Source organism: Lepidochelys olivacea, assembly GCF_965140295.1.
Source record: "Lepidochelys olivacea isolate rLepOli2 genome assembly, chromosome: 7".
NCBI classification, from domain to species: Eukaryota; Metazoa; Chordata; order Testudines; family Cheloniidae; genus Lepidochelys; species Lepidochelys olivacea.
The window spans coordinates 12,916,622-12,941,248 of NC_140417.1; the positions used below are offsets into that span (position 1 = coordinate 12,916,622).

Sequence of the window (24,627 nt, forward strand, 5' to 3'; positions counted from 1 at the left end):
GTGTGAGCAAACTTTTTGGCCCGCCACATCAGGGTTGCGAAACTGTATGGAGGGCTGGGTAGGGAAGGTTATGCCTCCCCAAACAGCCTGGCTCCTGCCCTATCTGCCCCCTCTCACTTCCTCCCCCCCAACTGACCCCCTCAGAATCCCAGACCCATCCAACCCCCCTGCTCCTTGTCCCCTGACCGCCCCCTTCCAGGACCCTCCCCACCCCTAACCTCCCCCCAGGACTCCACTCCTTATCCGACCCCCCTTCCCCCTGACTGCCCCAACATCTATCCACACCCCCGCTGCCTGACATGCCCCCTGGGACTCCCACCCCCTATCCAACACTTCCCCCGTTCCACATCCCCTGACCACCCCCTCCAGAACCACTGACCCATCCAACTGCCCCCTGCTCCCCATCCCCTGACTGCCGCCCTGGAACCTTCTGCCCCTTATCTAAACCCCTTCCCTCCCTCTGCTCCCCGTCCCCTTACCATGCCGCTCAGAGCGGCAGGACTGGCTTATTGGAAAGCCTGGGAGGTGGGCGGGTGCAAGCCGTGCTACCCTCATGGGGGAGGAGGGACAGCAGGGGATGGGACGGGGGCTAGCCACCCCAGCCGGGAGCTCAAGGGCCGGCAGGACGGTCCCGCGGGCAGTAGTTTGCCCACCTCTGGACTAGATGACCAGAATGGTCCCTTCTGGCCTTGGAATTTATGAATCTATAATAAGAAAGGGTGGTAATTTTTTGTTTAAATATAGAAAACATAATATCTTTATATATTCTAAATATATTGTGCCGATTTTGTTAAATCTTAAAAAAATGTTGTTTGGGTAATTGTTCTGAAAACTGCTATGATGTAGGCGGAGACAAATGGAGTTTATAGGGCCACCCGGCAAAACGGTTTTCTAAGGGTTAAGTCATGCATTGACTCTAGATTGGCTCCAAATCTAGCGAGAAATCAGTGGCCAAAAGAAAAAAAATGTCACTTAAATACTTAATTCCAGGAATGACAGAGAGGATCCTTGGTGCTTATGGAAATATGTTCTCTGCCTCACACATTGGACTATATTTCTGCTTTAGGGCAATATTTTAACCTCCACGAGCATTTGCACAGTGAATTGTTTTCAGAAGACTGGCAGTATCCAAAATAGGCATTGGATATAGTGTCAAGGGAAGGTTATTTTTCCCTAACATTGACATTGGGATGTCTGAAAGCTTTCACGGGAAATGGTCCCTATGATATTGACAGCTGAAGAAAAAGAGTCCGCATGGAGCTCACCTTCCACCTTTGCCAAATGTTTGTTTTTTTTAAATATTGTAGCTACAGAACACAGTAAAATCCTTTCAGCTGTTGCATTACAATTCAGCCAGTGCTTCGTTAGCATAAATCTCTCTCTCTCTCTCTCTCTCTCTCTCTCTCTCTAAGCTAATGGGAGCTCACAGGTGAACACATGAAATCTCACCTGCTCACTGCATGGAAAAAATGCCAGTCTAATGACCTACACATACTCAATGGAATTCTCTTTTCCAAAAGGCCCAATCCCCGTCATGGAGAGTAGTGGTCGGGCAGAAAGTCTAACATTTTATTTTTAGTTACTCAGACTCACTAGAAGGGTTGGAAGTGGGGGAGAGAAGTAGGCCTATGGAGCAACTGCTGTGGAGACTATTTTTGAATAGGGGTCATTATCAGTAGAATTAAGCTCTGTGTCCCCCTGAATTATAGGCTTTAAATATACTTGTTCTGAGCAGCTAGTTTGTGAACCAGTGAGGGGAAAGTCTTGCCCAGTGTAAATATCCAAACTTCTTGACTTACTGAAATGATCCAAACCACTTGGATTGTCTTCAAGACCAGATTTATCCCTCCTGCCACCACCTTTCACACAACAGGGTTCATCCATGAGGCCTTTTTCCCCTCCTCCCCCAGCCTGTTCACCAAACATGACCCGCTCCCCCTGTTGTTAGTTCTCAGTTAACCTCGGGCCAGAAATCATGCAGAGAAGGGGAAAAAGTGATTGGGGCAGGACCAACATTGTATAGTGTGGCAGAGGTCAGTTGAGAGGCAGAACAAGTGGCCGTGCAAAGTGCAGGGAATGTGGGACAATTGGACCATTTTGATGCGTGGAGTGGAGCAGAAGGATACTTCAGGCACTTCATGAGGGGAATTGTGGAGGGAATGGAGGTAGAGGAGTTCTTTTGTTAAAGTGAGGAATAGAACAAGAGCTAGAAGGCTGGGGGTAGCAGGTGACTGTTTGAGGATGCAAGCCATGGAGAGGGAACATTTGTCCTTAATTCATTCTAAGAGGTTGTTCAAATCTAGTGTGCTCTGTGACTATTCTCCTTAAGCACATGAGATTTGAGGTAAATGGTAGTCGGGGCCCCATAGAGGGGATCCCAACATTGGTGGGGTCACAAAGAGATACCCAAAAGATATGAGGAGGAGACTATATATGAAAAATGTCTTCTAAAACTAGCCACGGTGTAGGCAGAGTCTGTGTGTGATTTCCCAGCACAGCTGTGCCACTGTATTTGCCATAGCTGAAATTCAGCACCAGTTTTCCTTCGAGCAGAGAATGCTACTGGTTTGTGGCGTGGACAAATGTTGGCTGAAGCAGCATTTTTCATCTCGTCTGTCTGTTGTCATGCCTAAGAAAGAGCAACAGTAGCTCATTAAGCTCCTGTGGTATATAGTCCCTGTATCTTTCCACATATTGTATAACTAAATAATCAACTTCCTTCCTTTCTAAAACCCAAAAGCTGCTTTGTGTGTGAGTGTGTGAGAGTGAGAGAGTTACTCTCCCATCTTGTATCTGGGGCCATGCCCAAAGGCTGTACTTTCTAATTACCAATGACTTTTATGTATAAACCTTTTAATATATAAATTACTGGTAAATTAAATCTGAACCTGGCTAACAAAAAGGTCATCTCTGAAATTAACCGTTACTAGGCTTTGGGAATCCAGTAGTTTCATTAATATTGGCTGTACTGTACAGAACTTACTCAGAAATGGAAACTCAAGCATTTTAAGAGGACACAAAATTGCTGGGCTGATGATGTATTTAGCTGCACAATATAACTTCATTTGGTAGCTATAGAGCAGTAATCTGAGTTTTTTTGGTGGTCACTCTTCGTATTTATGAACTATTTTGATACAGTAATTCCATGTCGTGAAAATTGTTCCCTAGGTTTAGGAGACAAATGGAAATGTAATATTTTCTCTCCTATTTGATTGCCCAATATTTTTACTACATACTTTTGGAAAGGGTCAGATACAATACAGGAATCTGACACTGCATGGTTCCTGAATAAAACTGGTTATGTTGAAAGATTTGTTCACTCTAAGTAAAGGACATCTCATTAAACAAACAAATGAGCTGTCCTTAAATCAATCAGTATTTACTATTAACTGAACAGCATAATAAATAATGAATTGCAGGTAAAGAACTATGGATAATTATCGGAAATGAATTCAAATTACCTGCTTGAAGCCTCAGGCCGAGAAAAGAGAAAATAGAGAGAGACAGAAAAGAGGATAAGTTATAGAATATATATAATTTCTATACAGAGCATTCATATTGTATTTTGTTGTGAAGAAAAGTAGCTCTAGTGCAGGGGTGGCCAACCTGAGCCTGAGACGGAGCCAGAATTTACCAACGTACATTGCCAAAGAGCCACAGTAATACGTCAGCAGCCTCCTATCAGCTCTCTCTCCCAGCATCTCCTCCCCACCAGCAGCCCTGACGATCAGCACCTCCCCGTCACTCCCCGCACCTCCCAATCAGCTGTTTTGTGGCATGCAGGAGGCTTGCGGGGGAGGGGGGAAGAGGAGTGAGGGCACAGCACGCTCAGGGGAGGGGGCGGGAAGGGGTGGAGTGGAGGCAGGCCTGTGGCAGAGCTCGGGGTTGAGCAGTGAGCACCCCCCGGCACATTGGAAAGTTGGTGACTGTAGCTCCAGCCCTGGAGTCGGGGCCTAGACAAGGTGCTGCATATTAACTTCTGAAGAGCCGCATGTGGCTCCGGAGCCACAGGTTGGCAACATCTGCTCTAGTGGATTTAGCCCTTTTTTCTGTTGTAACAAAATGGATTCCTCTTCCCCCAATGGATTCCTCAGCCTCTTCAGTGCAGAATCCTGCCTACAACTCATCACAAGGAAAAAGGGTAGCATGACACCACTTTGACAAAAACACATTTCCAAGGCAAGCACTTTGGGGCTGCTCTAGCTACCAGCTCGGTGAATTGAGCTATTAATTTTACCATGTCCTAGATTTTGCAAATCCTTGCTTGGCACATTGCAAACAGCATGAGATTGTTGTACTTTGGCACAAGAATGACCAAAACCATGCACATAGCTGCCAGTTTTGTGCAGCTATATGTGTGATATATTATGCAAATTATTTAATGAGCTAATCTTCACATTTACAAATAATTTGCATATGACAGATTATGGTGGGGGTCAGACACTGTGTTGCACAATACTTGTGGGTAAGCTGGAGGGCTTCTATGGTGTTCCGTGACCTGGAAGTTTTCAGGGATTGCTAGGTTAGGTGGATGGATACTGGAGTGTTCAGGTTGGTGGGTACTAGAAGGTAGGTGGGGAGGGGCTGATGATATTTAGCTTAGCAGTGGGCCTGAAACATGACAGGGCTGCTTACTGCATGACATCCATGCAAATTGCCTAATACTTGGCAGCCTGGTCTACTTGGCAGCTTTAGTAAGGTGAATCATTTGCCCCCTCCCTGAGCAGACATATGTCCTAACCTCCCTGCTTGACCACTATCTTACTGTTCAGAGCTCAGTGCAGAATTGGGCCTGGCAAAGATGGAGAAGGGCATGTCTGAGAAGACATGCTTTTAAGAGCTAGCCCTGTCACACTGAGATACTTAGCTCTTGATCTTTTCTTAGACTTGACACCTGCTACCGTGCAAGAGTGGCTGCAAATAGGCAGCAGAACAGAGTCAAATCCTTCACCCCTAAGGAGAACCTCACCTAGGACTAGGTCATCACTTTGAAATCTGCCTTAAGCGAGGGGCAAGGCAATTACATTGCCCCAGGAGCAACCCAGGAAGCCTACTGTTATTTGGAGAGTCAGAACCTGCCTCCCCATCTTCCCCCGCCTGCTCTGGGGAAGAAGGAACCTGCTCTAGGCCTGCACCCAGCATGTCGGCTCAGGTACGTGAGCCAGCACACTGGAGAGGTGATGGAGCCAAGGCTGTGCCCATTCCTAAGCTCCTCTGATCCCTCCCCACCCAACCAGTGCAGGGATGTGAGGAAGTGGCATCGTTACGTCTCCTTCCCTGCACCCTTTGGTGTGGGTAGCTCCCCTGAAAAAGTGGCAGGGGACACTCTATGCTCCTTTACTTCCTTGTGTGAGTGTATAAAGATAGTGACAGTCTAGCCTAGTGTACTTCTTCCTATATGTGAAGGTCTGATAAGCCTTGAGAATCAGACACACTCCCAGACTGAAATCAGAATTGAGTTTACAAGGATGGGAAGCAGTTTGGTCATAATAGTTTGATAGAAACCACACACAGCACAACTAAAATAATGTCGCTGTTACTCTGCCTGTTGATGGGTTACACTTATTGAGTATCTTGCCAGATACTTATCACTTGGTAAATACGCCTGAAAGACGCTGTTGCTTAATTCACAGCTCAGCTGGGTTTTACCTCATACAACAAAACAAAAAACAAAAATGACAATGGGCTCAACACAGCTGCAATTGGGTATTGCCTCAAGAAAATGTAGCACCATCCATCTCAGTGTGTTCACTAGTTCCCAGTGCTGGTGCAGGCAGCATTCTGCATTAGTATTCAAAACAGGAGAAGAGAGAGAAAGAGAGAGCTGGATGAACCAACTAATTATAAAAAGAAAAGGAGTACTTGTGGCACCTCAGAGACTAACCAATTTATTTGAGCATGAGCTTTCGTGAGCACAAAAGCTCATGCTCAAATAAATTGGTTAGTCTCTAAGGTGCCACAAGTACTCCTTTTCTTTTTGCGAAGACAGACTAACACGGCTGTTACTCTGCAACTAATTATAGTGGTCTGGAGAGAGACAAGTCATGATAAAAGATCATGTCTGCACTCTAAACCTTGCTGTCTGTCTCTCTATAAAGAGTAGTATGGTGAGCTAATGGGCTAACGGAAACCACCTAAACCTTAGCATCTTCCTTGTATTTAACCTGAAACTCGATTAGATTTGATACAGTTCAGATAAAGGGACACCTCCTTTCCATGTCTCCCTCCCAACATGCTACCTCAGTATGCTTTTGCAACTCTGGCTCCTCTACTTTGGACATTCTCCCAGATGTCAATGAGTTTGTCATTATGGATACTGGACCTTGAGAGCACTATATGCAAAAGTTAGGGTTTGTTACCAGTAACATACAACTGGCAAGCAACTCTCTGGTTAGATGTTTGTGAGCATTGTGACCAAGTCATACCGGAGAGCTACCACAGAGTGGTGGAAGGCAGATATATCAGCCCTAGAATGGTAAAGGCCCTCTTCCTCCTGAGCTGAAAAGAAGTTACCTCAATTAAGGGCTGTCTGTGACCTTTAAACACCCTCCCCCTTTTCTGGTGTGAGAGAGAGGGCAAAGAAAGAAGAGAGAAGCTGCAGAAGGGCTAGTGGCAGCTGGGAGAAAAGGCTTCTCTTGGGTGGAAGGCTGCTTTCCTCCCTATGTGGGGAATCAACTGAGCTAATGGACAGTTTGGGGAGGACTGGAATCCAGGGGCCAGCATAAGAAGGCAACACCCCAAAGAGGGGGCAAGGAGGGGGTTCCTTTTTGTGTTATGAATGTGTTTCTTTTTGTTTGGCTGAAGAGTACTCCGTGGGCCTACCCCAGGCCAACTGTGTAAATATTGAAAAATAAACTTGAGTGAGGAATAAAAGCTCTCGAGAGTGGGAATGATTTACTCCAGCCCCCTCTCCCCTATCACTGAGTCCCATGAGGCAAAGGAGGTGCCTTGTCACAGTGTAAACTGCAGTTCCTCTGACCACCGAAGTTGTATGCAGAGCATACATTAGTTATAAATAGCACTTATAAAGGTCTTGATTTTATCGCCTGTAAGCACAAGTCAGACAATGATGAGCAGGGCAGAGAACATAAGAGAACCTGACACTGCATAGGTAAGTGTTGGGCAGCCATTGAGAGACTGTCGCAACCTAAGAAAGGACTATGTACCTTGTATATATAGAATATATGATGATGTGGTGACATATAAAAGGGTTGATCGCACTGATTGTCAGATGACTGTGTTACTTACAGATGGTAAACCTAGAATTAACTGTGCAGGTTACCTCAGACAAGTGTTGATAAAGCTTTCATGCTTCACACCAGCACTTGTTTTATTGGCATCATGCAAGGTCTAAGAGGAGAATCTGTATAGAAAATTCTAGGGTTTTTTTCCCTTTAAATACATCACTTTTCTTCACCTGTAAAGACAGGCACCCTTACTTCAGCAAGTCCAACTGTAGTAGGAAGAGAGATTGAAAATAATGACCCTGACTTTCTTCACACTTACTCAAGTGTGGGTGAAGAGTAACTCATTTGAAGTCAAAGAAATTACACTGGTGTAAAACCAGTGTAAGTGAGATGAAAACCAGAAATAGCACATTCAATACTCCTCTAAAATATAGCTAAAATAACTTTGTGCATAAAAGTGTCAAACTTCAACATTCAATATGTTTGAGCCTTCCAGGCCTAAAGACTGGTGCTGTAGGTCCTAATGGAAAGATGGGAATCTCCTCTTTCCACTGATTTAAAGATTCCATTCCTAGCTGCAATGGACAATAAGTGATCAGATTTTACGGCTGTTAACACAAGACTTAATATTGCTCATGCTGTAATCTGTAAGCCCCTGTAATCTGAAGTAAATTTTCACATTTGAGAGAAGAAATAAAAGATTTTTGTGGCATGTTGATTTAAAATATGGTGGCTTGTTGAAGCTTCTCAATGGTTTGGATTGTTAAAATAAGTCCCTGGAAAGACCAGTTAGTGGATGTAATATAAACCCTTGTCATATAAATATTTAAAAGTGGCAGTGTTCAAGTCCTGCCGGAATTCTCTGGGACCTTGTTCTGGACCTTTTTTGGGCATCTTGCAACTATTCTGGTACTCGGGTTTTGACACTTCTTGAATTCAGCACATCCTCTGAAAAGTGGATCTCTTCTGCGGAAGAGTGAGACTGGAGGATTTTGGCATGAGGCTTATCAGTCAGCCTCTTCCTTTGTCTCTCTCATGCTGCTGATAAACTGGGGAATTCTCAAAGATTATTTGAAATGTGAAACAGCAATTCTGATTTTCAGGAATCTTGTAAATTTTGTTTCCACTTTCATTTTACCAGCATTCAAACTCCCTGACTTTCACTTCCAAATTATTTCCCTCCCTCAGTCAAAATCTCTACTTTCCACCTAGCTTTTAGTCAGAACCTTACAAAGCTGCTGAATTCGCCACAATTCCTAACCTGTTATAAACCAATGGCTTATGACACCTGCCCACAGGTGTTGCAGGTCAGTCAGCTATGTCCCTTTTCCCTCTTGGGCGCTTTAAGACTGGCTGGTTGGCTTTCTTCACTATCGTCTCTCTTTGAGTAAGAGAGGAAACAGATTGTCAGCTTCTTCCACATAGGGGAAACCTCTGCAGGGGAAATAGGCTATCTGTCTTTCCTGCCGTTTGGCAGTCAGCTGCCGCTGGTTCCTGAGCTGGCTTTTACCTCGTTCTTGGTCATTTCTTGCCTGAAAATTGTCCTGTCTAAGTAATGTTGATATTTGATATCTGGCATATAGTGGTGATTGGTACCCTATAAATGCCACAGATAGAGATACATAGATAGCTAAAAAAAAAAACATATCAGCCTGGTGTTGGTTAATATTTAGCTGAGGTACCACAAGCACTACTGACCATCAGAATTTTCTATACACCTGCATTTTCAGAACTGTCTCTTTTTACTCCTCTGTGAATAGCAGTTAAATGCTAATTAGAGATGAAAATGTTCTCCTTTTGGCAGACTCCTGACATTTTTGCCTTTTAACATATAACCCTAGGATGGATAATGGTGGGGTGTGTGTAAAGCTGTAATATAATCATATTGGGATTATGGAAGAAAAGCAAAGGTTTCATAGGATGGTCCTTAGTAGTGAATCAAATTTGTTTAAATGTCCTGTTTTAAGCATAAATGAAAGATAAAGAACATATGAGATTTATGAATAGGATCATTGGAGTACTGAATCTCTCTCATTAGATGTGTTACTCTGCTTTCCAACTAGCACTATTCTTAATTAGAAAAATTTATGAACTGGAATGATTACAAATATACCCATCCCTGCTCTCAAAATCAAAGGAAAAGGTAATCAAATTTCTGTGGTATAATTAATGTGCTTATATTTTTTCTGTTGCTATAGTTTTATTATAGTACCTTTCAGAAGCAAAGAGGGGAACTGTACAATTTAATACACCTTTAATATGTTTACATTTTTGCTTTAGCTCTGAACCCTTGAGCATTGCTTTAATTTACTAACCTCATTAAAGCCAAGTTAATATTGTGAGCTAATATGGCTTTCTCCTCTTTACTAGATTTGCAAGTTCACATCCTTACATCTCAGTTGAACTGAAGGTGGGAGAAAAACATTCTTTCATTCTGTTTGGACTCCCTGTTTACAGAAGAGAGATGGAGATACTATTAAGCACAAAAAGGATCAATATATGTCTGCTTTTCTTTGTATTAAATTTGGCAGAAGGTATTGAAATACCATTATCAGGTGAGTTGTAGCTATTTACTGTAGCTATTTATTACTATTTACTCTGCTTTCTTCTCCCCTGAAAACCACTTTGCTTTCTCCCCTGTTTCAGGTGTTCCGTTATGAATTTTATTTTGCCTTAACATGGCGTTTTGGGAGTTTATACATGATACAATTGTAATTTACTTTCTTCAGTCCCATTTAGATGCTGCTGTGAACTTATCTAGATAGCACATCACTGACCTTTGAGATCCTACCCTCTGTTCTGCTCAGAAGTTTCAGTTCCGTCCTTTGCATAAATCTCTCCTTTTGGCTGTTATTCTTTCTGCAATTGGTCTGATATACATATCCATTTATTTATTTATATGCAGCCTGCTGTTTCATTTTCAAAAGGGAACATATGTGGATCTGTCCGAATAATTTTATCCCAGGAGAATATTTCCCATCATTTGAATGACACTTGCAGGAGCACCTACTTTACCATGTCTGGCCATGGTACACATCAAACGGCATATTTTACATAGCTGGTTCTTCTTCTGTGCATGTGTACAATATGTAATGAACCTCATAAAAAGCCAATCCCATGGAGCTGACTAAAGGAGCAAGGGTGGAAGATTTAGCCCCAAACTACATTTCATCGTAGGCAAATAAATAAGGGTGATTACACACTACAGTTTTCTTTTGGAAAAAATCTCATCCCATTAATATTTTTGTTAGATGAATTGTCTCACCAATTATTCATAAAAAAATAACAAACCTGGCCTTTTTTGTCTAGGCATACAGGGCCCGATCCTCAAACATAGTTAGGGGCCTAACTCACATGACCTCAATGGGAGTTAGGCCCCTAAACTCCTTTTGGGGATCTGTGCCTCAGACACTGAAGCCAGAAGGGTCCTGTAAGTAGTTTCAAAACATGTTAGGTCTCAGCTATAACTTTAAGGCACTGGCCCACTTTAGGGCACCCCCCGCCAGGCCCCAGAAAGAACTCTGAATGACCCCGTGCCTCCCAGCAATCCCAGCTGCTATGGAAGAGTACACTTACTAGGAGTTTCAACATACACTCCCTTCCATGGCTGGGTAGCTCTACATACCAGTGCAGGGAGGCAGTACCTCTCCTTCCTTCGGAAGTGGATAGCCCCAGTGGATAGCCAAGAGGAGTCCTTGCACTCAGCTGTGTACAAGATTGCATTTGAAGCCAAGGATGGGACAGGTTCCTTGTGCATTCACCAAAATGTAAGCACCAACTCTGGGAACCATCTGTGTCTTAATTTATTTGAATAGAGCATTTTATATTTTAATAAAAAGGAATTCTGTCTGAATATTTATAAGCTAGTGGGAAAGGGTGGACACAGCAGAGATGCAAGAGATTCAGCATGATATGATGCAGCAAGATACTACATTTTGTTTGAGCTTTGAGCTTCATGGCCTGTTCGACTTAAAAATGAAACCAGAGAACATGCTAATTTTCGTGTTGTGTATAACAATGTGATGATCTGTTATCCCAGCTTACAGTGCAGAGCACATTCTCTGTTGTGTGTCTCTTACTCAACACTTTAATTCCCATAGAAGAAAAGTCAGTGAAACATCATTGATTTGCTGTTTGCATAGTAACAATGCGCACTCATGCCACAGATGAATGAAAACTCTATGTATCCATAATGGATCCAATGATGTACCATGTAGTGTATCTATGTGTAGTTTAAAACACGCCAGTCTATTCATTTACTCTCCTCCTTAAACTTGGTAAATTTGGGAAAACATGAAACATTAATGCTCTCAAAAGCAAGGTGTAGGTATTGACTGACTTCTGTGGGAATATTTCTATTCTGAGTCAGAGCTCATCATTTCTAATGGCAATAAAATGTATGTGATATTAATGGCTATGTTCAGAAATGTCATTACTGAAATAGATGGCATTCTCTGGGAAGTGTATAATCATCCATATTCCAGTTGATTGAAACCTGCATGTATTTTGCACATATTTGATTTATCTGCAGATTCGCCACCTGCTTGATTCATTAGGAGTGAGCAGGGGGAAAGTATTTTTTTTTAGTCACCTGGCTTTAAAAAAATCACTTACAAACTCTCAGAAGACAAATCAGAGCTCAGTACAGTCATGAACATTAGAAAGTTAGCCTCCACATTTGCTGTCTTTAGCTTATGTTGGAAGAGACAGTGGTCTCTATTATGGCTCTATGAGCTGGAGCCATGCAGGGACGTGGAAGCAGGAACACCAGCTATGTTGCAACCTCTTGATGCGTTATGCTTTCAGATAGGAGAACAAGTTATGATGCCTTAGAGGAGAGAACATAGGAATGGCAGAGCAGAATTTTTTCTGCTCATGCAGCCCCCATCACTGTTCTACAGGAATCTGATCCAAAGCCCATTGAGATCAATGGAAAAACACTAACTGACTTGAGTGGACTTTGGATCAGGCTCCAGGTGAAGATCAATGTCTGAGGAGGGAAGGACAAGAGCCATATAATTACTCCATCCCATTATACTCCCTCCATGTCATGGAGTGCTGCAGCCAAGCACTGTCCAACCTCCCGTTTGGTGCTGAGACACTTGGAGCATTGACTTCAGAATACTGAGAGTGTTTTCATCATCAGGAGAATATGTATAAATGTATAAATCTGAAATGTTTGCTGGGATAATGTAATGGGGTCTGGCAACCTTGATCCCTTTAAATAATCTGAACTGTGTTTAGTTTGGTTTGAATAGTACTTGATCTAATCAAATTGTCCTCTGTTCAGTTGCACAGGTTCCAACAATTACAGACCAATCCATGACCCAAGTTGCATACCCTTTTGATGAAGACTTTACAATTAAATGTGAAGCTAAAGGAAATCCACAACCCACGTAAGTGTTTCTTTAAACTAGAGGAGTAATCAAAAGTTTGTTTTCCTTTTCTACCAGTTAACTGCTGCCTAAACATTGTTCTTACTTGGCAGGGAAAAGGAGAATTGATGCACACTAATCAGCTTAGAATCTGGGGGATAGGTTAAGCTTTGTGTTCCCCATTAGGCCACCCAACTTTTGTTGCTTGATCTCTTCCACTCGCTCCATGAATAGGGATTAACATGCCTTTTCCTGTTTGGAAATGTTTCATTTCTCAAGTATGTGCTAAATTTATCCCCAGGTTCACACAAGGCTGACTCCGCAGTATTAAAAGAGATATGAGTTGTGTAATGTCAATCAAAGGGTACCAGCTGTCCACTTACTTTTCACACCGCTTAGCCTTCCCTCCCCCATGAAAATACCAAACTCATTAAACCAAGTGCCAAGTATTCACATTTACATTTAATTTGATATTTTGTATGTGCCTAATATCACAATAGTTATCTCAAAATAAGCACAAGATAATAGTTTTCATCAAATATTTTTAATATGAATTTATGGGGTTTGTAATAAAATATTCTGTGAAATTTTACCAGTCAGGTTGTTTGTTCAACATGGATTAAATTATTTATTAACTAGCTGGAGCTCTGTGCATGTGTGATTGTGATTGTACAGTTTTGATATTCATTACTCCACAAAGTGAACAAAGTTTAAAACTTGGTGTTTTGTTTTTTTTTAAGAGACATTTTAATATTAAATAAGACACAGTCATTTTCAAGATGGCTCTGACTGAAGCTCTGCAGCATGTTAACAACTAACTTGCCCTGTTTCATGTTTGGTTACGAACTGAAAGGTCAGCCTAGGTCAATTGTTGCCAAGGTTTCCTCACATTCTGAATAGGGCAAGTCAGAAAACCGAATGTCCATTCACTGAGACATTCTGACTTTTTATTTCTCATTCTGCATTGGAGTAAAAAGTCAAAATTTCCCCAAAAAATTTGATTTGGGACCATCAAAACTTTTTGTTTCAATAATATCAAAATATAGTATAAAATTTATAGAGAGAGATAGATATATCTCTACACATAGTATTATCTAAAAGTCTAAATGAAACATTTCATTTTGATGTGTTTAGTTTTCTACTTTATAATTTCAATTAGTTCTTAACACTATTGAAACAAAATGAGAAAGTTGAGAGACAACAATTTCTTCAAAATAAACGTGTTCCTGCAAAATGTTTAGATTTCAATGAAACTGCTTTTTCCAATGAAAAACTGTTCAACTGGAAATTTTTCGACCAACTCAACTTCTGAATGCACCTGCCCCAGTTTCAAACCAGCTTGGATTGAGTATGGGTAAATAAGGTAGGTAAAGTTATGGGTTTGTGTCAAAATCACACCCAAATTGAGGTTTGTGTCAAAACCAAAGGCCACTTGAAGCACCTCCATGTTTATGTGGCAAACCAAGGGAAATTCAGTGGATTCAACTAAATTTTTCAAATCTACATAAGACAGAACCAGTGAAATTGTTTGTTTGTATGGACCCCTCCCAACGAACAGCACCAAGTTTTCTATAGCTTTGGTTCTAATCCAAATTCTGTAGTTTCTTTCATTGTGGCCAGTATTTTGAGATTGTGACTTTCATTTATTGTCCTTGCCTTCAGCCCTCAATTAATATTTTGTGTCACAGTCAGTGTATCTCAAAGTAGCGTGCTCAATAGGAGAGATGTGCCCCATAGCTAACGTTAGCTACATTTCCCTTGGGGCCTGATCCAGCACCGTAAAAGTCAAAGGGAATTTTGCCATTCACTGTAATGAGTCAGGATTGGGTCCTTGATTACCATTTATGCTTATACTAGAGCACATTATTTTCCAAGGCCTTATGTTTAATGTTTATATTACCTTTCAGTTTTAATTGGACTAAAGATGAGAAACCATTCAGTCTACTATCTGACCCCAGAATAGTTGCATCCAGAAATTCAGGAACCTTTGTGATCCAAAATCAGGGGATCATAGCTGATTTTCAAGGGAAATACCGTTGTTATGCTTCAAATGAACTGGGAACTGCCATGTCAGAAGAAATCGAAATAATAGTTCCAAGTAAGTTTCTCAAATGAAATGCTGTGTTTCTTTTTATTGATAAATTGCATAGTCAGTTGCTTGACCACACTTTGGTTCATTATTTCTTCATGAAATATAATCAAGACCAAATAACCAATGTTAGTCAGTTTTATTAATATGGTACAGGAGAAAGGTTTGATATGATACCAGTCTCCAAAGAACAGTCCCGTGCAGTGATGTTGCATGTGAATACCTTATGCAGAAGGTGTATTCCCCAAGTTACACATTTCAGCTGATATTATTTAAATGATTTTATAAATTACAGCACTAAAATCTAACTCATCAGTTTGTTCCAGTTCCCTAACCTTTTCTTCTGTTCCTTCGTTATCTTTGTTTTGGATACTAGCATTCCAGGTAATAATCTGTGAAGGTATATCCCTAGCTTATACTAAGACACAGAACAGATGTATCTTGATTTTGACAAGTTTCCTAGCTGCTTGTGCCAAATGCTTACTTCAGCAAATACAAGGTGTTATGGGATACTTAGCATAAGTGAATAGGATTATGGTACAGGCTGGTTTAGGCTATATCACTGTTACAATATTCGTGGTTAATATTATTGGTGCTTAATGCATTTTGATTGATTGATTGATTGCCAGCAATATTAGTCAAAATTTTAATGAAGGGAGAGAATATTAGATGCTATCTCAGTATAACAATGAAGGTGGTTGTCATATATGGCGTGCTATGATATTTATTTATTCTAGTGTGCCATGGTCATAGCAGCCTAAAAAGTGAAACTGAAAGCTATAGTTATTAATTTTCAGAATGTCTCATATTTCCCCTACTGTCCTCCATATCTCTTAGGGAGCCCTAAGAAACCTTCAAGGTTTTTCTCTGTTTAACCACAAGACTTCCTAACCAAGACTTCCTGTGGAGCTAAGTTAGCTACAGTTGTGAGTCAGTTTGACAGGCCCTTGCAATGCAGCATTCTGACATTTTAAAGTTCTGTCATCATGTTGTGCCCAAGCATCAGCATGGTGCAACATAATGACATGGTGGCAAACCATCATCCCTCTTGAGATATAATGTCCCAATGTGATGACTTTGTACAGGCCTCAGAACTGATTTCAGACTTTTTTAATAGCGGGTCACCTCAAAAAACCACCTGTAATCTGGGAATCCTGATGTGGTAGTCCCGCATATCCCTAACTACTTCGTAATCGCTCCAGCCACTTGCTATTGAGTGGTATGAGGCACTTCTGTTCTCCCCACTAACTCACTAAGTTTGTTCCACAGCATTCCCAACTCCTGTTTGCTAGGAATTAATTACCAAATCTGAGTAAATATCATGGAAGTTCAAGATATTACCACTGAACCATCAGTACCTTCTAAGTTTTCTAGTACAAATACTAAAAAACATTCCCCAAATACTTTAATTTACAAGGAACTGGGTAAATTGTGTACATATTTTCATAGCTATATTAATTTGGAGAGCATTTATTATTCACTGATATTTGCTGAATAGAATTCACCATGCTTTATCTCTAGAGAATAAGCCAGCAGGGCTGTTAGTACAGGCTTTTTTAATGGCATCCTCAGGAGAATTGAGTGTTTGGTGGCAGAAAATGATTTGCTTTGACTTGATTATTATTTCTCTACTGAGGCTATGAAAATAAACACCTTTTGAATGCCTTCTCTTTTTATTTTTCACAAAAGTCATAGTAGTTCTTTGTACTGTGTCTAAAACAGCAGTTTTGCTCATTCAATGCCACCAGTCTTAGTACTTTGCATTTCTACAGCTTCCTCTATCAAAAGATCCCAAAGCACTTGACAGACATAGGGCCAATGGGTCCTGCTGAGATCTGCATGTGATGGAGGCCCTCCAGATCCTGATTTCAGCATTGCCATGGAAGGGAGTGGTCACCTATCTCCTTGGCAGTATCTCTGGCCATTTGAGTGCAGAGGTAGAAGACAATAGGGAACATGCATCATCCGTCTACCAGCCCTGTAGAAAAGTTTATGCAGCCTAAGGCTATTATTTTTTCTGGCATCCTCCTTCTGTGCCATGGAACATCTCCTGAGAAGTGATCTAAAGGCAGCTATAAATAGGGGAAAGCCTAGCAATGTGGCTTCATGGGAACTGTGCTGTCACAGAAGCTTAGAAAGTCTGGGAAGGAGAGCCAAAGCCAGGCCAGAGAGTCCACATAAACTGTTCTGTGTTGGGGCAGATCCCCCAAGATACACAGGGAGCAGAACCTCTTGATCTTTCTGTGGGGACAAAATGTTTCTCTCTCCCTGTCTCAATCTCCATCTGTCTCTGGTTTTATACTGCTGCTTTTACTCATAGTACCTGAGCACCTTCTGCATAAAATCAGAAACAACAGTGAAGTCCTTGGTGGACTTCATGGAGTCTATGGAACTTCTTCCTTTTCAGGGAGATTCTTTCCTGACTGTGTACTCTGAAATGAAATCCATGAGAGGAGTCTCCCAGGGTTTCCTTTTTACTGACCAGCTTTTATGGATACCTTTTTTCTTGAGAGGTGTGCTCTATACACTAGCTAGCCAATTAAGCCTCATGACACACTGGCCACAAAGGTCAGGTGCATATATATAGGAATTACTTCACTCATCACAAAATTTCAGCAGCCTCTAGGGGTGTAACTCATCAGCACTGCACAACAGTTTGACTTCAAATTGTATTTTCAGTTGAACTGAACTGAATGTCATGGTGTGAGTTAAAATGACCTAGTCATTACTGGAGGGGACACAGTAGTTGTTTAATGTCACCCAATAATTTTGGGCAGAGTGAAAAGAGCAACATTGCCATTCAAAGCTCTAGGCAGAACACAATTATTCACTTTGGAATCTGGCCAGGGCACTGGGGTGATACTACTACTCATAAGAAGACTGCCGGGGGCCCTTTAATTTCCCAAATGGTGAGGACGTCAGTTTTATGTCCCTTCTAAAGTATGTCACCTCCAGCAGTACAAAGTCCTCTGATATTCTGGTGATCCATTGACTTTGATTCCAAAAGAAGAGCTACTTAAATATATAAAAACAGAACACTTTTCTTAATTGATGCCTGTTTCTTGAATTTTGGAACCTGTAGTTGAGACAGGACATGTGGATAGCTTGATATGTGCTGGACAAGACTTTCTTCACTGCAATAAGGGTGCTTATATTAGAAGTAGATTTCCATTCCCTTTATTGTATTTAACTGAATTGACCAAGAACTATAGTAGAATCTCAATGCATGTTTATTTAAGCATATGTGTATGATTAGTGTCCATATACAATTAAGTGAAACAACAGGCAGTGCAGATTATATAGTGCGACACATATTAAATGCCATAAGACAAGGATGCAGACAACAACCACTGTACTACTGAACTTATAATTCTGTTACTTTAATTATTGAATGTGCCCAATGTCAGAAGGAGAAATTGAATTAGGACTAGAAATTTAAACCTTGTATTTAATTGATCACAAGGTACACCGCCTCCTTGGTGAAATGTACACAAGATCCATTTAAAGTATATTTATAGTTACTTTCCTTAAAACACTTAAAACTACAGAATGAAAGCATAGCATGAAAATAAATCAACCAAGAAATAAATTCACGGACAGTATCTCACGTTATCGATTGCACAGTCCACCTAGAAGTCAAAGCCTCTATCTAAAATTTGAAAAGGCATACTGAATTCTGTAGTGAAGAGACCAAAAGGATTCTTGAGTTGAGGTAAAATAATTCATTTTCTAAAATAACTCATTTTCATTTTCTATAACCCATTGGCATTAAAGCACTTTACAAAGGTGAATGATCAATATTATCCTCATTTTACGGATGAGAAAACAGAGTGGCCAAGTAATGGAGCAAAGTCACACAGCAGTTTGTGCACGAGCCAGGAATAGAACCCAGTCCTGTTGGTCACCCAATTTACCAACTAATTCACTGTGATTATTCTAACAGTCGCCAAGTCATTTATGGGGATAAACACCCTTCTTCTTGGGAAAGGGTAATAGCGAAAACCTTCCATGTAGGCAAGGACTAGCATCTATCCCATAGTAAGATACCTTCCTAGATTGACAGCCAGCCATTACATTAGTCAGTTTAGTGTGGAAATTAGAAATCATTCCATAAATTAGCAGAATCATCCTTTGTAAACAGTTCAAAGACTGTAATGAGAATTGCTAATTTAACTCCAAACGGCACAAGCCAGAACTGAAATTGATACACTGAGACAGATCTCAGGCTGTGTCCAAGCTGTGCTCAGCACAGTGCAGGTGGAAGGAAGTTATAAGTCATATTTATGTCCCTCTGGTTTGTTGGCCACTGGGTTGATCCCTGGCATAAAGAAGATCAACCTTAGGGCTGCTCTAATTACTGCTGATTATCAATGGCCAAGGAATGCTCTGGGTATTGGGGATTGCCAGAGAATAGAGATCTCCTGGCCATTGTCCCCTTAGCAGCTCTTACTCAAGACTGGGCAACAACAGTGTATGTGTGTGTGTGCACACGTGCACGCTCGCTCTCTCTGTCTCTCGCTAGTCTGCTGGTGCAAAGTGGGTATAAACCTGGTGGAGGCAGCCAATGAATGAGTCCTTCTATGAGGGGAACATATATAACCATATACCTGCATAGAAAGACTCATTCACTGGCTGAATTGCATCTGAGAATCTCCTCAGTGCATGCTTCTCCAGCACAGCTTCCCAGTGCTAGCCTCCCTGACTCCACACTGGCTTCAAATGCAAAAAACAAGCAGTGGGCCTTTCTGATTCTCTTCTCGCTTACACAGGTGTAAATCCACAAAGTCAGTGGAGTGATAACCACGTAAAACCAGTGTAAGAGAGTAGAATCAGGTACCTTAATTGCATCCTTCTCTAAACAGTGGGACAAATTCTACTGTCAGTTACACTGAGAATTTGTCTACACCATGAAGCCTATGTCAGTATATCTGTGTCAATATAGTGCCTAGTTTAGAAAGCGTTCTGCACCAACAGAAGTGTGTTTGTGTGTTGGAATGCCACCACCCTGAATAACATTAGCCAAGTTGACAGAAACACTCTTCTGTCAACACGGCTGCTCCAACGCTGTGGATTTTTTCAGCATGGCTGTCACTAGGTATTTGTTTTTTTTCACACCCCTGACTAATGAAACTATGCTGACATATCATTAAGTGCAGGCTAAGCATGAGTAAATCTGGACTAATCCCACTAAAGTTTGGAGTGTAGTGAAATGACCTATGTAACTTCAGGTTGATACCAGGGAAACGGAACAGATTCAGGCCCAGTATCTATACTAAAAACACTCATTAGTTTTAGCATAAGATTACATAGTTCCCCCTTCCTCCTAATTTTTCACTGAGATTTTGAATTTTCTGAACATGGGAAAATAGGAGCAGGGATCCACAAGACAGTTGCTGAATTTTTCCTCTCCCTTGTCCCATTTATCAGTGGTATTTCAAAACATTCAACTCTAATCTTGAGTTTTCCAGTAGTGTATGGTCATTAAATCGCAAGTCACTCTAGAGATTGGATATACCCAGGTTCACAACAGTGAGAGGGCACTGAAAACAACAATTTGTCACTGCTTGGGTCACCATCAGTCACAAGCAGAGAACTTGGGCACAGACCAATATAATTTTGATCCTTATATGTCTCACAGTTTAATGACACTTTGGTATTAGAGAACTCAAGATATTACTTGGGCAGGAATTAAAATGTGGCATGAAAAACCATTCCCAAAACAGTTCTGAGTGTGTTGTATATCACAGTGTGCTTTGGGAAATGTTTCCATAAGAGGCAGAATGCAGGTGGATAATTTTTCATCATGTGGCTCTTTTTTTTTTCCTGCCAATGGATTGTCTGAGCCTTGATAGGATCCACCTGCTGGCATTTCAACAGGTCATTCGGAGGCCCATTATACAAGTTTGTTCTCCCCCTGGGTAATGAAAATGTGAGATGGAGCACCTTGAGCTATGAAAGATTGTCTGGCCCTGCTCTTTATGTCCGTGTGTAGGCAGTTGCCTGTAATATCGACATGACCTTTTTTTGTAGATGTCATGGCAAACTGATTGATTGATTTCCAATTTCACATTATCCATGTGCTGTATGGATAACTCCGTGCAATTTCAAAATCTATCATGAAGCAGTACGTCTTGCATAGAGCTCAGAACCACTTACCGGCTTAGCTCAATTATTATAGATTCTGTGATCAGCCACAAATTAGTAGCAATTGATTACATAATATCCAAGAATTAAAATGATGAATACTGCAAAAAAGTTGCACACCTGTATGCACTTAGGAGTGATATAGTACAGCCAGTTCTTAAGATAATGTTATGCGCAGAGGTGCTGGTGACTGCATAGATCACGGAGTTGATGGTTGGGTTGATGGGTGCACTAAGCAACGTCTATTCAGGCTAAATGTGGGAACCATTCAATACCCGGGCTATACTGATAAATGAAATAATGGAAAGCAATGTCCAGGGTCTGCACCAGCATGACAAGCCTAGGCAGTGGTCTGGCCAGGCTGACTAAAGCTGATAACAAACACCGGGGCAGGACAATGACTGGGGTAGGGTTGTGCATGTGTGCATGCACCAGACAGAAAAGCTCTGATAGTGTGTCCCTGAGAAAAAGATAAAAGAGAGCTTCTGGCTTAAGTGCTGGCTGAAAGAGTTTCTTGGCTCACCGTTCCAAGTCTATCTCCTGTTGTTTTCTTCTTGTATCAGGATTGCATCAAAGAAATAACGGACTGTCAACAGTTTCTCTTAATAAAACAACCCACAGGGTACCACATTTGAGTAGCTGGTTGGGTCACAAAGGGGTAACAATATAATCAGCTTTTTGGGTTTTTAATAACTCCCCGAACACAGAATGTAGGAAAATTTTGCCTTCCAGCTGATTAGACAGAGTGGGCCTCAGCAAGAGAATCGGTTGGAAGCTGACCTAAATTTCAGCCTAATATGTGTACCTGGCAGGAACGGGAATTGTCACTGGGTGTACCTTGCAGGGCTTAAGGATTGAAGAAGCTATGGGAAGGAAGCTAGCTGTAGTATTCTCGCTGTTGTCCTTCATGAAGTGGGTGAGATTCATGGGATCTCCATTTTACTGCTTGTTAGGGACCCTTACTCAGTTTATAAACTGGAGATTTTTAAAATTGTTAATCTCTCTGCCAATAGAAGACTGGTAGATATAATCTCTCATGATCCATGGTAAGTGTGAGAACATTCCTTCCATTTTATCTTATGGCAGAGTAATGCCTTCCTTTCGGCCAGTAATATCTATACACAATTCTTACTCAAGCAATCAACATCATGTTGTAATTGTTCCAGTTCAGACTAGCTAGTGTTACCACAGAAGGAATTTAAGAAGAAACTGTAACTCAGAAACACTTCTTGGAGCCACAGCATGCCAGATCTGCTGGCATACATGTTGCAGGGAGGTGGCCCCATATGCTTCTCTCCCCTAATTCCTCCCAGCTACTTACTCAGAGTGGGGCAGGAAGTATCAGGCACACAGCTTCTGTTTTCTCCTCTGCACCCAAACTTAAGATGCAGGTAGGTCCTGCATCCTGCTTCGTTATGGAACTACACATACCAGTCTCAATCTATCTCGTAATATTTGTATGTAAAATCCCCAATAAGCATTCAGTTCCTTAATTGTAACCTACTCCTAGACCAGGGGCCAGATCCTCAGATGGTGTAAATCAGCACAACCCATTGAATTTGGTGGAGTTGTACTGATTTACATCAGCTGAGGATCTGGCACAGACGAGCTTTGACATTTAAACGTGATATAATATACAGTTGCATTGCACTGGAGTTCACATTAATAACTGGTGTGCAAAGCTGGCACTTTTTAATATATCCCTTTGGCTCTTGATAGCCATGATTATTTCATTCTTTTACTATTGCTTAATTATGTATTGAACTGACAGAATTGCACCTTCCACCAGTTTTAACTTGCCTCAAATGTAAGCAGGATTCAGTGTCTGCCTTGAAGCAGTCTCACCTTGGTTTGCTTAAAGAGTGGTTATATTTAACACATGAATTTGTTTGTTGAGTTGTGGCTTCTCTAGGCTCATTCCAGGATCAAATCTTACTCACCTTACTTGTGGATGTAGCACCAGTGCCTTCAGTGGGGATGCTCGCATGAGATTGACAAACAAGATACAGTCCTTTGTTTCTGTTTGCAGCTGGCTGTTTGCAGCTGGGCTGGTTGCTGTTCCCGTCCTTTATACGCAGTCCTTGTGGGTTTCCATTGACTTCAGTGAATTTTGGCCATTGAATCAGGTCCTAAACTATTGGATCAACTGGTCTATATTTAAGAGCTAGATCCATTAGCCCTTGTGCATGTGAGTCAAAAGGACTGCTTACATGTACAAGGATAGCAAGATCAGACCCTAAAGATTATGTAGGGGCAGTCTGCAGCTGTGCCACAGCAAAGCTTGCACACCTGAGAGAGGGGGAAGCAAAGATCACCCTAAGCTACCTTTCTGCCTCTTCTAATTCTGGGGCTGACTGAGCACCAAGCCAGCCCCTTGCACAAGTTATAGCAGCTGCCTAAAGTCTGCTCTAAGTTGCACTGCCTTAAGTTGCACTGCCTGGGAGCCATTATGCCAGTGAGGATCATCAAACCACAGTCCTGCCCTTGCTAGCCTCCAGCATGCCCCCGAGTAGTGGAGGATAGAGGAAAAATGTGTACCAGGATGGATTGATGTAGAGTCATACATGCAGATTTTATGCCAGACTTCCCCTTAACATCACCATTACTTTGCTTTCTGTTACACTAATTCCTTTGTTCTTTGTGTATTACAGACTCTTTTGCTGGGATCTTGTCGTCTTGCTCTTTTTTCAAAAAATGCCAAGCCAATTTTTGCTTTTATGCGCATAATAATATTACTTAATACAGAGAACAAAAGGAAGGATATGGGGTAGATGTGCTGTTTGCATAAAAGGGGGCTAAGGATAAGAAAATGAAGGAAACTGTTTCTTTTTGTCATAGGTGTACCAAAATTCCCAAAAGAAAAGATTGAGCCAATTGAGGTAGAGTATGGTGATGCTGTGGTTTTGCACTGTAATCCTCCCAGAGGAATTCCACCTTTGCATATCTATTGGATGAATATTGGTAAGTAACATTTGATGACACAACACATAACAGGCCTTTCTTAAAATGTCTATCAAGATCAGTTTCATTACAGATTCATAACTGATGAAAATTAAAAGTGTAAGCTCTAAGGAAAAATATATGGATGGCATTGTAGGCAACTCAGTGAAAGCCTCTATTTAATGTGCAACAGCAATCAAAAGAACAAGCAGTATTATCAGGATTGAAATTCAGACCCCATGAAGTCACATGGGACTTTTGCCAGAATTTTTTAAAGAATGGGATATAAATCAATATTTAAAATGTTATAATTCCATTACATAAATCAAAGGTTTACCCTCAATATGAATATTTTGTTTGGTTCTGGTCATTCATCTGAAAAAAGGATATAGCAGAGGGATTTAAGACATCGGTAATAAGAATGGTTAGACACATGGAAAGGTACTGGTAATAATGGTACAAAAAGGTGAATCAGGTCATCTTCTGCACCTTTCATAATGTACATACAATGAAACTGAAAGGCAAAACATTGACGTTGATGAAATAAAATGCTTTTTAACATAACAATTAACCTGTGAAACTCATTGCCACAAGATAACACTGAGTGCAAGAGCTCAACAGGGTTTTAGAAAGGGCTAGACACACACAGATAATCAGAACATTCAGTTACAGTAAAGTGGATAAAATATACCAGTAATATAAACCATCCTGCTTCAGAAGGCAAGCCAACTTAACTGACAAGATTAGGAATAACCTTCTTCTGTTGTCTGGTTATTGCATAATTGGCTATTTTAGGGGATTCTGTCACATTCTTCTTTAAATGTCTAGGGTGAAATCTTGGCCACGTAACTCCCATTGACTTTGGTGGGACTCAGATTTCACCCCGAGGAGT

General features: G+C 41.2%; 1 protein-coding gene across 6 annotated transcripts in view; it reads left to right on the plus strand.

Annotated features, from left to right (window-relative positions):
- Window positions 1-24,627, plus strand: part of CHL1 (cell adhesion molecule L1 like) — a 195,167-nt gene that overhangs the window by 110,359 nt on the left and 60,181 nt on the right. For all 6 annotated transcript variants that reach the window (XM_084635330.1, XM_084635333.1, XM_084635328.1 and 3 more), the window contains 4 exons: window positions 9,558-9,742; window positions 12,478-12,583; window positions 14,470-14,660; window positions 23,634-23,756. In XM_084635330.1, coding sequence (XP_084491456.1) covers window positions 9,652-9,742; window positions 12,478-12,583; window positions 14,470-14,660; window positions 23,634-23,756 — 511 coding nt within the window. In that variant the 5' untranslated portion in view covers window positions 9,558-9,651. The remainder of the gene's footprint in view (window positions 1-9,557; window positions 9,743-12,477; window positions 12,584-14,469; window positions 14,661-23,633; window positions 23,757-24,627) is intronic.